Here is a 15,559-nt window from a genome sequence, read left to right on the forward strand (position 1 = left end):
AGGTGAAATAGAGGGCAGAATTGAAGGTGAAGTAGACGGCATAATAGAAGATGAAATAGAGGGCGGAAGTGAACGTGAAATAGAGAGCAGAATTGAAGGTGAAATAGGGGGGAAAATTGAAGGTGAAATAGATGGCAGAATTAAGGGTGAAATAGTGGCCAAATTGAAAGTGAAATAAAGGGGAGAATTGAAGGTGAAATAGGGGTAAAAATTGAAGGTGAAATAGATGGCAGAATTAAGGGTGAAATAGTGGCCAAATTGAAAGTGAAATAAAGGGGAGAATTGAAGGTGAAATAGAGGGCAGAATTGAGAGTGAAATGTAGGGCATAATTAAAGGTGAAATAGAAGGCAGAATTGAAGGTAAAAATAGGACAGAATTGAAGGTGAAATAAGAGGGAAAATTGAAGGTGAAATAGATGGCATAATAATTAATGGTGAAATAGTGACCAAATTGAAAGTGACATAGAGGGCATAATTGCAAGTGAAATAAAGGGGAGAATTCAAGGTGAAATAGAGGGCAGAAGTGCAGGTGAAATAGAGGGCAGGATTCGAGGTGAAATAAAGGGCAGAATTGAAGGTAAAAATAGGGCAGAATTGAAGGTGAAATAGGGGTAAAAATTGAAGGTGAAATAGATGGCAAAATTAAGGGTGAAATAGTGGCCAAATTTAAAATGACATAGAGGGCATAATAGAAAGTGAAATAAAGGGGAGAATTGAAAGTGAAATAGAGAGCAGAATTGAAGGTGAAAAAAAAGAGCAAAATTGAAGGTAAAATAGAGGGCAGAATTAAGGGTAAAATAGTGGCCAAATTGAAAGTGAAATAAAGGGGAGAATTGAAGGTGAAATAGAGGGCAGAATTGAAGGTGAAAAAAGGGCAAAATTGAAGGTGAAATAGAGGGCAGAAGTGCAGGTGAAATAGAGGGCAGAATTGAGGGTAAAAATAGGACAGAATTGAAGGTGAAATAGGGGGGAAAATTGAAGGTGAAATAGATGGCAGAATTAAGGGTGAAATAGTGGCCAAATTGAAAGTGAAATAAAGGGGAGAATTGAAGGTGAAATAGAGGGCAGAATTGAGAGTGAAATGTAGGGCATAATTAAAGGTGAAATAGAAGGCAGAATTGAAGGTAAAAATAGGACAGAATTGAAGGTGAAATAAGAGGGAAAATTGAAGGTGAAATAGATGGCAGAATTAAGGGTGAAATAGTGGCCAAATTGAAAGTGAAATAAAGGGGAGAATTGAAGGTGAAATAGAGGGTAGAAATGCAGGTGAAATAGAGGGCAGAATTGAGAGTGAAATGTAGGGCATAATTAAAGGTGAAATAGAAGGCAGAATTGAAGGTAAAAATAGGACAGAATTGAAGGTGAAATAAGAGGGAAAATTGAAGGTGAAATAGATGGCATAATAATTAATGGTGAAATAGTGGCCAAATTGAAAGTGACATAGAGGGCATAATTGCAAGTAAAATAAAGGGGAGAATTCAAGGTGAAATAGAGGGCAGAAGTGCAGGTGAATTAGAGGGCAGGATTCGAGGTGAAATAAAGGGCAGAATTGAAGGTAAAAATAGGGCAGAATTGAAGGTGAAATAGGGGTAAAAATTGAAGGTGAAATAGATGGCAGAATTAAGGGTGAAATAGTGGCCAAATTTAAAATGACATAGAGGGCATAATAGAAAGTGAAATAAAGGGGAGAATTGAAAGTGAAATAGAGAGCAGAATTGAAGGTGAAAAAAAAGGAGCAAAATTGAAGGTGAAATAGAGGGCAGAATTAAGGGTGAAATAGTGGCCAAATTGAAAGTGAAATAAAGGGGAGAATTGAAGGTGAAATAGAGGGCAGAATTGAAGGTGAAAAAAGGGCAAAATTGAAGGTGAAATAGAGGGCAGAAGTGCAGGTGAAATAGAGGGCAGAATTGAGGGTAAAAATAGGACAGAATTGAAGGTGAAATAGGGGGGAAAATTGAAGGTGAAATAGATGGCAGAATTAAGGGTGAAATAGTGGCCAAATTGAAAGTGAAATAAAGGGGAGAATTGAAGGTGAAATAGAGGGTAGAAATGCAGGTGAAATAGAGGGCAGAATTGAGAGTGAAATGTAGGGCATAATTAAAGGTGAAATAGAAGGCAGAATTGAAGGTAAAAATAGGACAGAATTGAAGGTGAAATAAGAGGGAAAATTGAAGGTGAAATAGATGGCATAATAATTAATGGTGAAATAGTGGCCAAATTGAAAGTGACATAGAGGGCATAATTGCAAGTAAAATAAAGGGGAGAATTCAAGGTGAAATAGAGGGCAGAAGTGCAGGTGAATTAGAGGGCAGGATTCGAGGTGAAATAAAGGGCAGAATTGAAGGTAAAAATAGGGCAGAATTGAAGGTGAAATAGGGGTAAAAATTGAAGGTGAAATAGATGGCAAAATTAAGGGTGAAATAGTGGCCAAATTTAAAATGACATAGAGGGCATAATAGAAAGTGAAATAAAGGGGAGAATTGAAAGTGAAATAGAGAGCAGAATTGAAGGTGAAATAGGGGTAAAAATTGAAGGTGAAATAGATGGCAGAATTAAGGGTGAAATAGTGGCCAAATTGAAAGTGACATAGAGGGCATAATTGAAAGTGAAATAAAGGGGAGAATTGAAGGGGAAATAGAGGGCAGAATTGAAGGTGAAAAAAGGGCAAAATTGAAGGTGAAATAGAGGGCAGAAGTGCAGGTAAAAGAGAGGGCAGAATTGAGGGTGAAATATAGGGCATAATTTAAGGTGAAATATAAGGCATAATTTAAGGTGAATAGAAGGCAGAATTGAAGGTGAAATAGTGGCCAAATAGAAAGTGACATTGAAGGCATAATTGAAAGTGAAATAAAGTGGAGAATTGAAGGTGAAATACAGGGCCCACACTTTGAATCTTCAATGCCCTCTTTACGTACTTTTAACGCCTTCATTTCTTCAGATCTTTTACAAATTTCATTCTTTCGCCCCTTTTTAATGCTTAATTCGCGCCTGCTATTTACGACGTCTTCATGCAAGCTACATTTCGCCGTCTTCTTCATCCACACCCCTTTGTTTCACACATTTCTTCTCTCTTCTTCTCTATGACGTTTATACATCTCCTCCCTTCATGCCTCTGTCAAGCTTCATCTACGCCTCCTTTCTTTTCCAATTCTTTATTCGGGTAGATTTTCTTCATCTCTTCCCTTTACAGATTGTTTTTTTTAACTTTTGGTTTACTTCTCCTTTTCGATTTAGGGGCACCTTTTCCTTTCGCGTATCTTCCCAACCGATTCATGCCTCCCGTCCTATAGAAACTCGAGGTTCGTGTAATTTGTTCTTCACTTAATTACAGGGCGCCATCTTGAAAGAGGCGTTAATTAATTCAAAACAGATAGGTAGGGATTAATCTGGAGAGATTTTTTGAAAGCATTACCGGTCAAACCGCGTTAGAGATCGTTACTAATTTGCAAATAATCAAGCGGGTTCGGGCCACTAACGTAGTCTAAAGTAATTTGGCATTTATGAACTCATCTTTCTTCAGCTTTAGAATCGCTAGCCTCAAAGCGCTAGGTTTCTAGATGCTGTCTACATTCCCATTTGCGTAATCAAATCTAGGAAACCTTGCGCCAATTGATTACACTATCGCTAGTCACGCTTGACCTCCAACACTAGGCAGCCTCGTGTTCCGCCTGTTATTAGCAGATTGTGTCGTAATGTTATCAAATACATGTCGCCTCTTGTGCTTCCTTCTGTTGGCGCACGCGAATTGTCTCGAAAATCCGAGCGTCATAATAATCGGAGCCGGAGCAGCCGGAATAGCCGCAGCGACCCGGCTGTACAAACACGGCGTGAGGAATGTGACGGTCTTGGAAGCCGAAGGTAGAATCGGTGGACGAATTTATAGTGTGCGACTCGGTGATTCGTACATCGACCTAGGGGCGCAATGGTGCCATGGTGAGCAGGATAATGTGGTTTACTCGCTTGTCAAGGACTTGAAGATTTTGAAGCGCGACGATCAGGCAGCGGAACTGTATCATTCCCGCCTCGAGGCCGTCGACCAGGCGTTCGCTAAAAGTCTGGCCGAAATAATTGACGTGAACGGTTTAGAAGACAACATCCAGCCCAATCTGACTGTGGGGGAATACTTGACAAACATGTAGGGGTAGGTTTAGCAAGTTTCTTCAAATTGTGAGCTCACTTTCAGTTACCAGAAGGCGGTATTGGCAACGTGGCAAAGTGGTTCCGAGCGAAAGTTGGCGGAGGAATGCCTGGAGGTATTTCACATGCAGATACTGGCCGAAAATGGAGCTCCCTCCTGGTTTAACATATCGGTTGACGATGACTATGAGGTGTGTTCAGGACACCAGCAGCTTAGCTGGGGTACTTTGGGCTACAATACCATCATCGAGGTTCTGCTTCGAACAGTTCCCGATTCCAGAATGACTGACAGGATCCTTTTGGATAAAGAAGTAATTGCAGTCAACTGTAGTGATATCAGTTGCGTGGTGACCTGTTCCGATGGCACTCACTACACTGGTGATCATGTAATCTTCACCAGCTCCCTCGGTGTACTAAAGAGCAATCGCGTGCACTTCACACCAGAACTCCCCAGTGAGAAAGCAATCGCAATTCGATCTTTGGGATTCGGAGTGGTTGGCAAAATTTTCCTGTATTACTCTAACAGGTGGTGGGGCGAAGGTTTTTCCGGCGCCGCTTTCGTCTGGGACAAAGATGAGATAGCGAAATCAGCGGAAATGCACCCAGAAGGACCGAAAAAGGTTAGTGCTCCGTGCCAAAGACGCCTTATGGTCAGTGTAACTTTAGGGAGGAAGGTCATGGATCACTGGTGTTTTGGAAGTCATCCCGGTCCTTGGTATCCCCAACATCCTATCGGTCTGGTGCGTCGGCGAATTTGTTCCCGAAATTGAAAACGCCTCCAACGAGACAATTATCAATGGAGTTATGTACCTACTGAGGACGTTCTTAAGGAACGACTACCCCAATGTAACAGCCCCGGATGCAATCTTGAGGTAGCTTGGGTTTAAAAAAACGACCAATCATGTGTAAGATTTTCAGGCACAATTGGTACTCTGATCCTCACTTCCTCGGCACTTACTCATTTACTACCGTTGAGTCTCGACGTTTGCGCGAATCTCAACGGGCGGTTTTATCTAAGCCGGTCCTGTCGCGGAATGGCAGCCCCGCGCTCCTCTTCGCTGGCGAAGCTACAAGCTCTACTCACTACGCGACCGTTCATGGTGCGATAGACAGTGGTTTTAGGGAGGCCGATCGATTGGCGATGCACTACAGATTGACTGCCTAATAAAACATAATGTCCTTCTGCACATGAAACAATAGCTGTTTGTAACAAAAAAAAATACTGGCGCGCTTAATTAGTTTGTCCTTGGTTAAAATATCTTTATATGGTCCTACAGTAATCCTTACTCTCCGGATAGGTACTTACCGGAATTTTTGCCGCGTAAACTGTCACTTTCTCTAATCCGGAGAACGCCAAAGCCAAGTGTTTTTTATCTTTTCTCTGTAACCGCAAAATTTGTGCTTCCGCGATCAAAATGGTGGTGCATGAGAGAACAGGAATGAACGGAAGAACAAATAAGGAATTGAAATGTGAAGAGCAGGAGAACAAGATATGCTTGGAGAGTGTAGGAGATGGTAAGAGATCTGACGGTGGCAGGAGTGACAAGGGAGCAGAGCTGGGCAGAACTTTCAAAAAGTATTTGAATACTAAATACTTTTACGTCCAGCACAAGCGAATAAAAAATTGTGTCAGTTCGACCCGGGAAACAAATTTTCTTATAGAATGTGGCGTGTGGAATCCATAATTTCAAACAGTTCCAAGATTGGGCTACTAGTTCAAAAGTTACAGCCCTTTGAATATTTTTTCGAAATTGGTTTCTAGTCTATAACTTTTGATTGAGAAGTTTGATCGAAAAAGTACGAATTGATTTGGATTCTACGCACCCAAATTAATAAGAAAAAGTGTTTTCCCGAGAAATTTTGGTGTAGTCGATTTTTGGTAAAAAAGGAAGGTTATAACTGCCTTTTTTTGAGGCCCGAAAAAAATTGTCTCAGATCGACCTGGAAAAAAATTTTCTTATAGAATGTGGCCTGTAGAATCCATAATTTCAAACAGTTCCAAGATTGGGCTACTAGTTCAAAAGTTACAGCCCTTTGAATTTTCTTTCGAAATTGGTTTCTAGTCTATAACTTTTGATTGAGAAGTCTGATCGAAAAAGTACGAATTGTTTTGGATTCTACGCACCAAAATTAATAAGAAAAAGTGTTTTCCCGAGAAATTTTGGTGCAGTCGATTTTTGGTAAAAAGGGAAGGTTATACACTGCCTTTTTTTGAGGCCCGAGAAAAAAATTGTCTCAGATCGACCCGGAAAAAAAATTTTTCTTATAGAATGTGGCCTGTAGAATCCATAATTTCAAACAGTTCCAAGATTGGGCTACTAGTTCAAAAGTTACAGCCCTTTGAATTTTCTTTCGTAATTGGTTTCTAGTCTATAACTTTTGATTGAGAAGTCTGATCGAAAAAGTACGAATTGTTTTGGATTCTACGCACCAAAATTAATAAGAAAAGTGTTTTCCCGAGAAATTTTGGTGCAGTCGATTTTTGGTAAAAAAGGAAGGTTATACACTGCCTTTTTTTGAGGCCCGAGAAAAAAATTGTCTCGGATCGACCCGGAAAAAAAATTTTCTTATAGAATGTGGCCTGTAGAATCCATAATTTCAAACAGTTCCAAGATTGGGCTACTAGTTCAAAAGTTACCGCCCTTTGAATTTTCTTTCGAAATTGGTTTCTAGTCTATAACTTTTGATTGAGAAGTCTGATCGAAAAAGTACGAATTGTTTTGGATTCTACGCACCAAAATTAATAAGAAAAAGTGTTTTCCCGAGAAATTTTGGTGCAGTCGATTTTTGGTAAAAAAGGAAGGTTATACACTGCCTTTTTTTGGGGCCCGAAAAAAAATTGTCTCAGATCGACCCGGAAAAAAAATTTTCTTATAGAATGTGGCCTGTAGAATCCATAATTTCAAACAGTTCCAAGATTGGGCTACTAGTTCAAAAGTTACAGCCCTTTGAATTTTCTTTCGAAATTGGTTTCTAGTCTATAACTTTTGATTGAGAAGTCTGATCGATAAAGTACGAATTGTTTTGGATTCTACGCACCAAAATTAATAAGAAATAGTGTTTTCACGAGAAATTTTGGTGCAGTCGATTTTTGGTAAAAAAGGAAGGTTAAGTATTCAAATACTTTGCGAAGTATTCGAATACCAAATATTTGTGAAAGTATTTGAGTTACAAATACAAATACTGCTTCCATAAAAGTATTTAGTTACAAAGTATTTGAATACTTTAAAGGATTTGAATACTAAAAAGTATTTACAAAATCGAATACTGCCCAGCTCTGCAAGGGAGCATGGTAGGGCACACTAGAAGATGTATAATAGATAAGGGTATGGCAGTAATGGGCCAGGAGGAAGACAAAACGGTAGCTAACACAATAAAACTGGAAAGCGCAGGGGTGGTGGGAAACAAAAGGAGCGGCAGGGGCCCTCTAGATAATTTAGCTTTCTTAAACGATACGATGTGACGCATTTTTTCCGGGAAATATCACGTGTTTGTTCGAGAAGATTTTAGAATAATTATGCGGGAATCTTGAAATGGAGATCTCGGAATATCTTCACAATATACTAATGTTAATAAGAGGAATTTTGGATGCCAACTTGATTGAGATAAATTTAACCGTTTTCCACATTTAATTGTCAAAAATTATGCTGATTTTCCAATTTATCTATATGAGAGCTCTTATTATTTATTTGAGCCTTTTTCCCTCTTAGAAGAGGTTTCATTCTAATGGACTGCTCAAAAGCTAACATTAGGAGTTCTTGGCTGGGTATATACGATAGGCGCGGGCTCGACCGTGTTGCCAGTTTTAATAATCACTTTGACGGAAAGGCAGGAGCTTTAAATGTATTGTGGTGTTAACTGGGGTCTCGTTTCTCTAGGTTTAAATAATGCTGACGATGAGAGCGAGCCACCCTATAGTTGAAAATTTACGTGCTGTGAACGTCACCTGAAGAGAACCTCAGAATTTCAGGGTTTTAATGGTCATTGTAATGTTTAGTTTATTGTATTGTGTATTTGTATAGGTAATTTAAACATGTAAAAGCTGTTATCGGGCAAATTAGTTGGCCGCTTTTGATAAAACGACACCTGTATTGATAAGCGAAAGTAGGAGTTCATTTGGCGACGTCGTTGGGTGTTCGTGCGAGGCGAGCCTTCTCTGAAGTAAATAGAGTAATCAGTTAAAGTACATAGTTCAATTATCCGACCTTTCGCATTTACGTAATAGATAACGTGGCTTCCTACATGCTCAGTGAATAACGCAATAGTAAACACGCAATATGTTCCGGACGCTCGCGTTCCTCATCTACGTCACGTACTCATCCGGCGTCGACTGCCTAAACGACCCCAATGTGGTGATTATTGGCGCCGGTGCTGCGGGTATCTCAGCCGCGGCGAGGCTGTACCGGAACGGTATTAAAAACGTGAAGGTGCTCGAAGCGGGGAACCGGATCGGTGGTCGCATCCACAGTCTTAAATTTGGCGAGTCCTACATCGACCTAGGGGCGCAGTGGTGTCACGGCGAGAAGAACAACGCCGTCTACGATCTGGTGCGAGATTTAAACGTGCTGAAAACTAACAAGATTGCACCAAGGCTGTACCACTCAAAGTTGAAGTTGGTCCCGAAGGAGTTCGCCGAGAAGTTCGACGAAGTGTTCCAAGATATCTACCTCTTGAACAGCACCAAGTACGAGGGTAGCCTGGGTGAGCTTATGATCGACAGGTCGCCGGTTCTCTAAGGATGCACTCGACTCCAAAGTTTCATTTCAGATTTAGAAAGGCGGCGCCAAAGGTTTGGGGGAAGGAGTTCGAGCGAAACCTGGCGGAGGAGTGCGTGGACTTGTGCGAGAAGTTGGTACTCTGCAACGACGGGGCGTTTTCCTGGTTTGATCTGTCGGCCGAAATTGATTACGAAATTAGCGAGGGAGAACAAGAGCTTGGCTGGAATGGGGTGGGCTTCAAAACGGTTTTAGAGGTCTTGATGGAGGGCACACCAGTCAGCGACAACGTTGTCCTGAACAAGGAGGTTAGCGAAATTATCCAGAACGGCAATGGAACGGTTACTGTTGGTTGCACGGATGGCACCACGTACACCGCGGATCACACCATCGTGACCGTGTCTTTGGGCGTACTGAAGGATCGTGGCCTCTCACTCTTCAAACCCGAACTTCCCCGTGAGAAGCTCAACGCCATTGAAGCCTTGGGTATTGCCGCCGTCAGTAGTGTCTTCTTGCACTATCCAAATCGATGGTGGAACGACACCTTTAAAGGCATCTCGTTCATTTGGGACAAGGACGAGGTAGATCAGACAGCTGACAAATTCCCTGAAGGTCCGGCAAAGGTTCGTTTATCCTCTCGCACCCACTTCCCTTTCAAATCCTAATTAAAGGGAGGAAGATCGTGGATCACAGCCATAGTTTACATACTGCCGGTGCCTCGCAACCCGAACGTCCTCTCGGCCTGGTACGTCGGCGAATTCGTCCCGCAAATCGAAAAAACCTCAAGCGACACCATTTCGAGCGGAATCACGTACACCATAAGCCTGTTTTTGGATCGAGAAGTTCCTCGCCCCGACAAAATCGTGCGGTAGGTGTCGCTCTGATCAGGACCAACTTGACTTTTATTTTCAGGCACAATTGGTATTCCGATCCGCATTTCCGAGGCAGTTACTCTTACGAAACGATGGAGTCCCGTAAAATGGCAACGTCGCAGGCGGCCTTGTTATCCCAACCACTTTTTAACGTGGACGGTAGACCGGTGGTGCTTTTCGCTGGCGAAGCAACCAACCCCATTCGTTATGCAACAGTTCATGGTGCACTTGAAACGGGGTACAGGGAAGCCGATCGGATAATCGACCTGTACAAAACCTAAATGACATTTTTGCTGGGTACGTTTGATCAAAGATGCCTTTATAGTCCTTCTCTAGATTCAAGTCTGTGATCAGTTGTAACGTTACATTTACCCACTTGCATAAAATCAATTTTATTCTCTAAGGCGGTGGTACTTCATTTTTTGTAATGAAATAATTAAATCCACGGCTAGCTCAGTAATAAATGACCAATACCTTGAAGAAAATTGGTTCTTTATTTCTCCTTATAATCTAAAAATTAAATCCTGATTTGTTGAGTTCATTTATCGTTTATAGAAAACATACAAGTCTGTATGCGGAATAAACTTCCGTGGGTCGACCTCTTCAGGAATGTTAAAATTACTTTAAGCATAAATTTCCACCGAAGATTCTCAATCCTTCAAATAACTTACATTTATAGATGCGTCGAAATTTTCTCCTTTTGAAAGGTAGGAGTAATACTCAAAATTGGATGGTGGAACGCCTTGTGAATTGAATTGAATCGCCTTGCAAATTTGACTACTCGTTGAAAGTGAATTTTGAAAGATGGTTGACGTTATGAATCAATAACAAACTGGTCTTCAGGTTTCTCGAAATGTAATAGTTGAAATTTGGTTTACTCACTCAAACCAATATGGAAATGTCAAATTTCCCCTATTTTTATACGTTTTACCGGTTTCCGTTTAATCCAGAAGCTTACTATCGCCCCGTATAAACAAAAGATGCGCACAAATTTGGTTGTCAACTGTACTCTGCACGGACCGAATACAGAATTCTCGCTGATATTACCACACTCGATAAAATTGATCTAACCACAACCAACTTGCACAAAATATTACAGATGGTGTAACGATCATCAAAATGTGAAATTTTAAATTAAAAAAAACAAACGTTACAAAGCTCCTTAAAGACTTGAATAAGGTCTTTTCAATGCACTAAAAGACTCTGAAAATCTTTAAAAGGTGGAGAAGATCGGGTAGGGCCTTTAAAGACCTTCAAAATTCTTTACAAACTTGTACGGTCTTTAATAGTCCTTCCGTAGATCTTCTAAACGTGGATGAAAATATCACACAAGGGTTCGGAAAGTCTTTAAAACGCTTTGGGAACCCTGAAATTCCTTAGAAATCGTTGAAAAGTTTTTTGTAGGCTAAACTGGTCCTTGAAGAAAGACCAAAATCTAATACAGCCTTTAATGAAATAGCTCTAATTGTCCTTGGGATTCGAAGCACTTCTAGGAGCTGCTCGAGTGGTTACCAAAGGATCGCTGAGGTAAGTGGTCAACACAGTGGCCGCTTTAGGCTTAGAAAGATGTGGTTTTGAATTTACAAATTTACCAGTATAGGAAATTTTATACGTATACCGCTTCATAGCAAAAATGAATAGAACTAAAACGAAATAGAATGAAGCGCTTTCGGATAAGAAACGAGTTGCGATCACGTGTAAATCTAATTTAAAGTGGCGTATTTACGTGAGCGAACATTTTGGTTCAGTTGCCTCATTGGGTCAGCGGAATTGCGTTTAAATAAATTTGACCACAAAAGCGTTGTGGTTCGGGGTACAAAACGTTCGTTGCGTTTATACTGGGAGTGGTTAGTTACGATTAAAAAAAATTTCTCGGTAACAACTGATTGTTTCTTTGATGTGGAAATGAAATTGGCTTCCCAGCTGTATTCTGCACGGACCGCGCATAGAATTCTCGCTGATGTTATGTTACCACACTCGATAAAATTGATCTAACCTGAAAATCCTTAAAAAGGTCGAGAAGGTCGGTTAGAGCCGTTGAGGTCCTTCAAGATTCTTTACAAACTTGTACAGTATTTAATAGATCCTTCCGTAGATCTTCTAAGCAAAGATAAAAACATCACGCCAGGGTTCGGAAACTCTTTAAAAAGCTTTGGCAGTCATGAAATTCCTCAGAAAGCGTTGATTTAGGCTAAACTACTTTTAAGAAACCAGGAGTTTTAAATGGTCTAATAGAGTCTAAAGAAAGAGCTCGAATTGGCCTTTGGATTCGAAGCACTTCTAGGAGCTGTTCGAGTAGTTACCAAGGAATCGATGAGGTAGACCGTCAACACGTTGGCCGCTTTAGGCTTAGAAAAATGTGGTTTTGAATTTACAAATTTACCAGTATAGGAAATTTTATACGTGTACCGCTTCATAGCAAAAATGAATAGAACTAAAATGCAATAGAATGAAGCGCTTTCAGATAAGAAACGAGTTGCGATCACGTATAACTCTAATTTAAAGTGGCGTATTTACGTGAGTGAACATTTTGGTTCAGTTGCCTCATTGGATCAGCCGTTTAAATAAATTTTACCACAAAAGCGTTGTGGTCCGAAGTACAAAACGTTCATTGCGTTTATACTTGGAGTGGTTTTGTGCACCTATTTTGTTTATAGGGGGCGGCAATAAGATTCTGAATTAAACGGAAACCTGTTAAAAGTACAAAGGGACAATTGACATTACCATACTGCGGAACATTGGTGAATTATTCCAGTGAGTAAACAGAATTTCAACTGTTCAATTAAGAGGAACTTGAAGGCCAGTTTGTTTCTGATTCGAGTCGTCAACCATCTTTCAAAGTTCACTTTCAACGAGTAATGCCGATCCCAACCCAAAAAGTCACCAGGAAAGTTACTAAAAAAGTAGTAATGCCGATCCTAACGCAAAAAGTCACCAGAAAAGTTACTAAAAAAGTAGTAATGCCGATTCTAACGCAAAAAGTCACCAGAAAAGCTACTAAAAAAGTAGTAATGCCGAATCTAACGCAAAAAGTCACCATAAAAGTTACTAAAATAGTAGTAATGCCGATCTTAACGCAAAAAGTCACCAGAAAAGTTACTAAAAAAGTAGTGATGCCGATCCTAACGCAAAAAGTCACCAGAGAAGTTTCTAAAAAAGTAGTAAAGCCAATCCTAACGCAAAAAGTCACCAGAAAAGTTACTAAAAAAGTAGTAATGCCGATCCTAACTCAAAAAGTCACCAGAAAAGTTACTAAAAAAGTATTACCTAATGCCGATCCTAACGCAAAAAGTCACCAGTAAAAAAGTAGTAATGCCGATCCTAACGAAAAAAGTCACCAGCAAAGTTACTAAAAAAGTAGTAATGCCGATCCTAACGCAAAAAGTCACCAGAAATGTTACTAAAAAAGTAGTAATGCCGCTCCTAACGCAAAAAGTAACCAGAAAAGTTTCTGAAAAAGTAGTAAGGCAGATCCTAACACAAAAAGTCACCAGAAAAGTTACTAAAAAAGTAGTACCTAATGCCGATCCTAATGCAAAAAGTCACCAGAAAAGTTACTAAAAAAGTAGTAATGCCCATCCTAACGCAAACAGTCATCAGAAAAGTTACTAAAAAAGTAGTAAGGCAGATCCTAACGCAAAAAGTCACCATAAAAGTTACTAAAAAAGAAGTAATGCCGATCCTAACGCAAAAAGTCACCAGAAAAGTTTCTAAAAAAAGTAGTAAAGACGATCCTAACGCAAAAGTTACCATAAAAGTTACTAAAAAAGAAGTAATGTCGATCCTAACGCAAAAAGTCACCAGAAAAGTTACTAAAAAAGAAGTAATGCCGATCCTAACGCAAAAAGTCACCAGAAAAATTTCTAAAAAAAGTAGTAAAGACGATCCTAACGCAAAAAGTCACCAGAAAAGTTCCAAAAAAGTAGTAATGTCGAATCTAACGCAAAAAGTCACCATAAAAGTTACTAAAATAGTAGTAATGCCCATCCTAACTCATAAAGTCACCAAAAAAGTTACTAAAAAGGTAGTAATGTCGATCCAAACTCAAAAAATCACCAGAAAAGTTACTAAAAAAGTAGTAAGGCAGATCCTAACGCAAAAAATCACCAGAAAAGTTACTAAAAAAGTAGTAGGGCAGATCTTAACGCAAAAAGTCACAGAAAAGTTTCTAAAAAAGTAGTACTGACGATCCTAATGCAACAAGTCACCAGAAAAGTTACTAACAAATTAGTAAAAAGTTACTAAAAAAGTATTAAGGCAGATTTTAACGCAAAAAGTCACAGAAAAGTTTCTAAAAAAGTAGTAATGACGATCCTAACGCAAAAAGTCACCAGAAAAGTTACTAAAAATGTAGTAAGGCAGATCCTAACGTAAAAAGTTACCAAAAAAATTACTAAAAAAGTAGTAATGTCGATCCAAACACAAAAAGTCACCAGAAAAGTTACTAAAAAGTAGTAAGGCAGATCCTAACGCAAAAAGTCAGCAAAAAAGGTACTAAAAAAGTAGTAATGCCGAATCTAACGCAATAAGTCACCAGAAAAGTTACTAAAAAAAGTAGTAATGCCGATCCTAACGCAAAAAGTCACCAGAAAAGTTACTAAAAAAGTAGTAAGGCAGATCTTAACGCAAAAAGCCACAGAAAAGTTTCTAAAAAAGTAGTACTGACGATCCTAATGCAACAAGTCACCAGAAAAGTTACTAAAAAATTAGTAAAAAGGTACTAAAAAAGTATTAAGGCAGATCTTAACGCAAAAAGTCACAGAAAAGTTTCTAAAAAAGTAGTAATGACGATCCTAACGCAAAAAGTCACCAGAAAAGTTACTAAAAATGTAGTAAGGCAGATCCTAACGCAAAAAGTCAGCAAAAAAGTTACTAAAAAAGTAGTAATGCCGAATCTAACGCAATAACTCACCAGAAAAGTTACTAAAAAAAGTAGTAATGCCGATCCTAACGCAAAAAGTCACCAGAAAAGTTACTAAAAAAGTAGTAAGGCAGATCTTAACGCAAAAAGCCACAGAAAAGTTTCTAAAAAAGTAGTACTGACGATCCTAATGCAACAAGTCACCAGAAAAGTTACTAAAAAATTAGTAAAAAGGTACTAAAAAAGTATTAAGGCAGATCTTAACGCAAAAAGTCACAGAAAAGTTTCTAAAAAAGTAGTAATGACGATCCTAACGCAAAAAGTCACCAGAAAAGTTACTAAAAATGTAGTAAGGCAGATCCTAACGCAAAAAGTCAGCAAAAAAGTTACTAAAAAAGTAGTAATGCCGAATCTAACGCAATAACTCACCAGAAAAGTTACTAAAAAAAGTAGTAATGCCGATCCTAACGCAAAAAGTCACCAGAAAAGTTACTAAAAAAGTAGTAAGGCAGATCTTAACGCAAAAAGCCACAGAAAAGTTTCTAAAAAAGTAGTACTGACGATCCTAATGCAACAAGTCACCAGAAAAGTTACTAAAAAATTAGTAAAAAGGTACTAAAAAAGTATTAAGGCAGATCTTAACGCAAAAAGTCACAGAAAAGTTTCTAAAAAAGTAGTAATGACGATCCTAACGCAAAAAGTCACCAGAAAAGTTACTAAAAATGTAGTAAGGCAGATCCTAACGTAAAAAGTTACCAAAAAAATTACTAAAAAAGTAGTAATGTCGATCCAAACACAAAAAGTCACCAGAAAAGTTACTAAAAAGTAGTAAGGCAGATCCTAACGCAAAAAGTCAGCAAAAAAGGTACTAAAAAAGTAGTAATGCCGAATCTAACGCAATAAGTCACCAGAAAAGTTACTAAAAAAAGTAGTAATGCCGATCCTAACGCAAAAAGTCACCAGAAAAGTTACTA

General features: G+C 39.1%; 2 protein-coding genes across 2 annotated transcripts; both read left to right on the top strand.

Moving 5' to 3' along the window:
• Positions 1-3,666: 3,666 nt before the first annotated feature.
• LOC116162344 (spermine oxidase-like) lies at positions 3,667-5,372 on the top strand. The gene is made up of 4 exons (XM_031475960.1): positions 3,667-4,135; positions 4,184-4,757; positions 4,804-5,009; positions 5,056-5,372. The coding sequence occupies exons 1-4, from the start codon at positions 3,693-3,695 to the stop codon at positions 5,300-5,302; spliced, it is 1,470 nt and encodes a 489-aa protein (XP_031331820.1). The 5' UTR covers positions 3,667-3,692; the 3' UTR covers positions 5,303-5,372.
• A 2,011-nt stretch (positions 5,373-7,383) lies between these two features.
• LOC116162128 (spermine oxidase-like) lies at positions 7,384-10,217 on the top strand. Its single transcript, XM_031475660.1, has 4 exons — positions 7,384-8,857; positions 8,905-9,475; positions 9,524-9,720; positions 9,765-10,217. The coding sequence occupies exons 1-4, from the start codon at positions 8,415-8,417 to the stop codon at positions 10,003-10,005; spliced, it is 1,452 nt and encodes a 483-aa protein (XP_031331520.1). The 5' UTR covers positions 7,384-8,414; the 3' UTR covers positions 10,006-10,217.
• Positions 10,218-15,559: the final 5,342 nt, after the last annotated feature.

Source organism: Photinus pyralis, unplaced genomic scaffold, assembly GCF_008802855.1.
Source record: "Photinus pyralis isolate 1611_PpyrPB1 unplaced genomic scaffold, Ppyr1.3 Ppyr1.4_LG10, whole genome shotgun sequence".
Classification (NCBI taxonomy): domain Eukaryota; kingdom Metazoa; phylum Arthropoda; class Insecta; order Coleoptera; family Lampyridae; genus Photinus; species Photinus pyralis.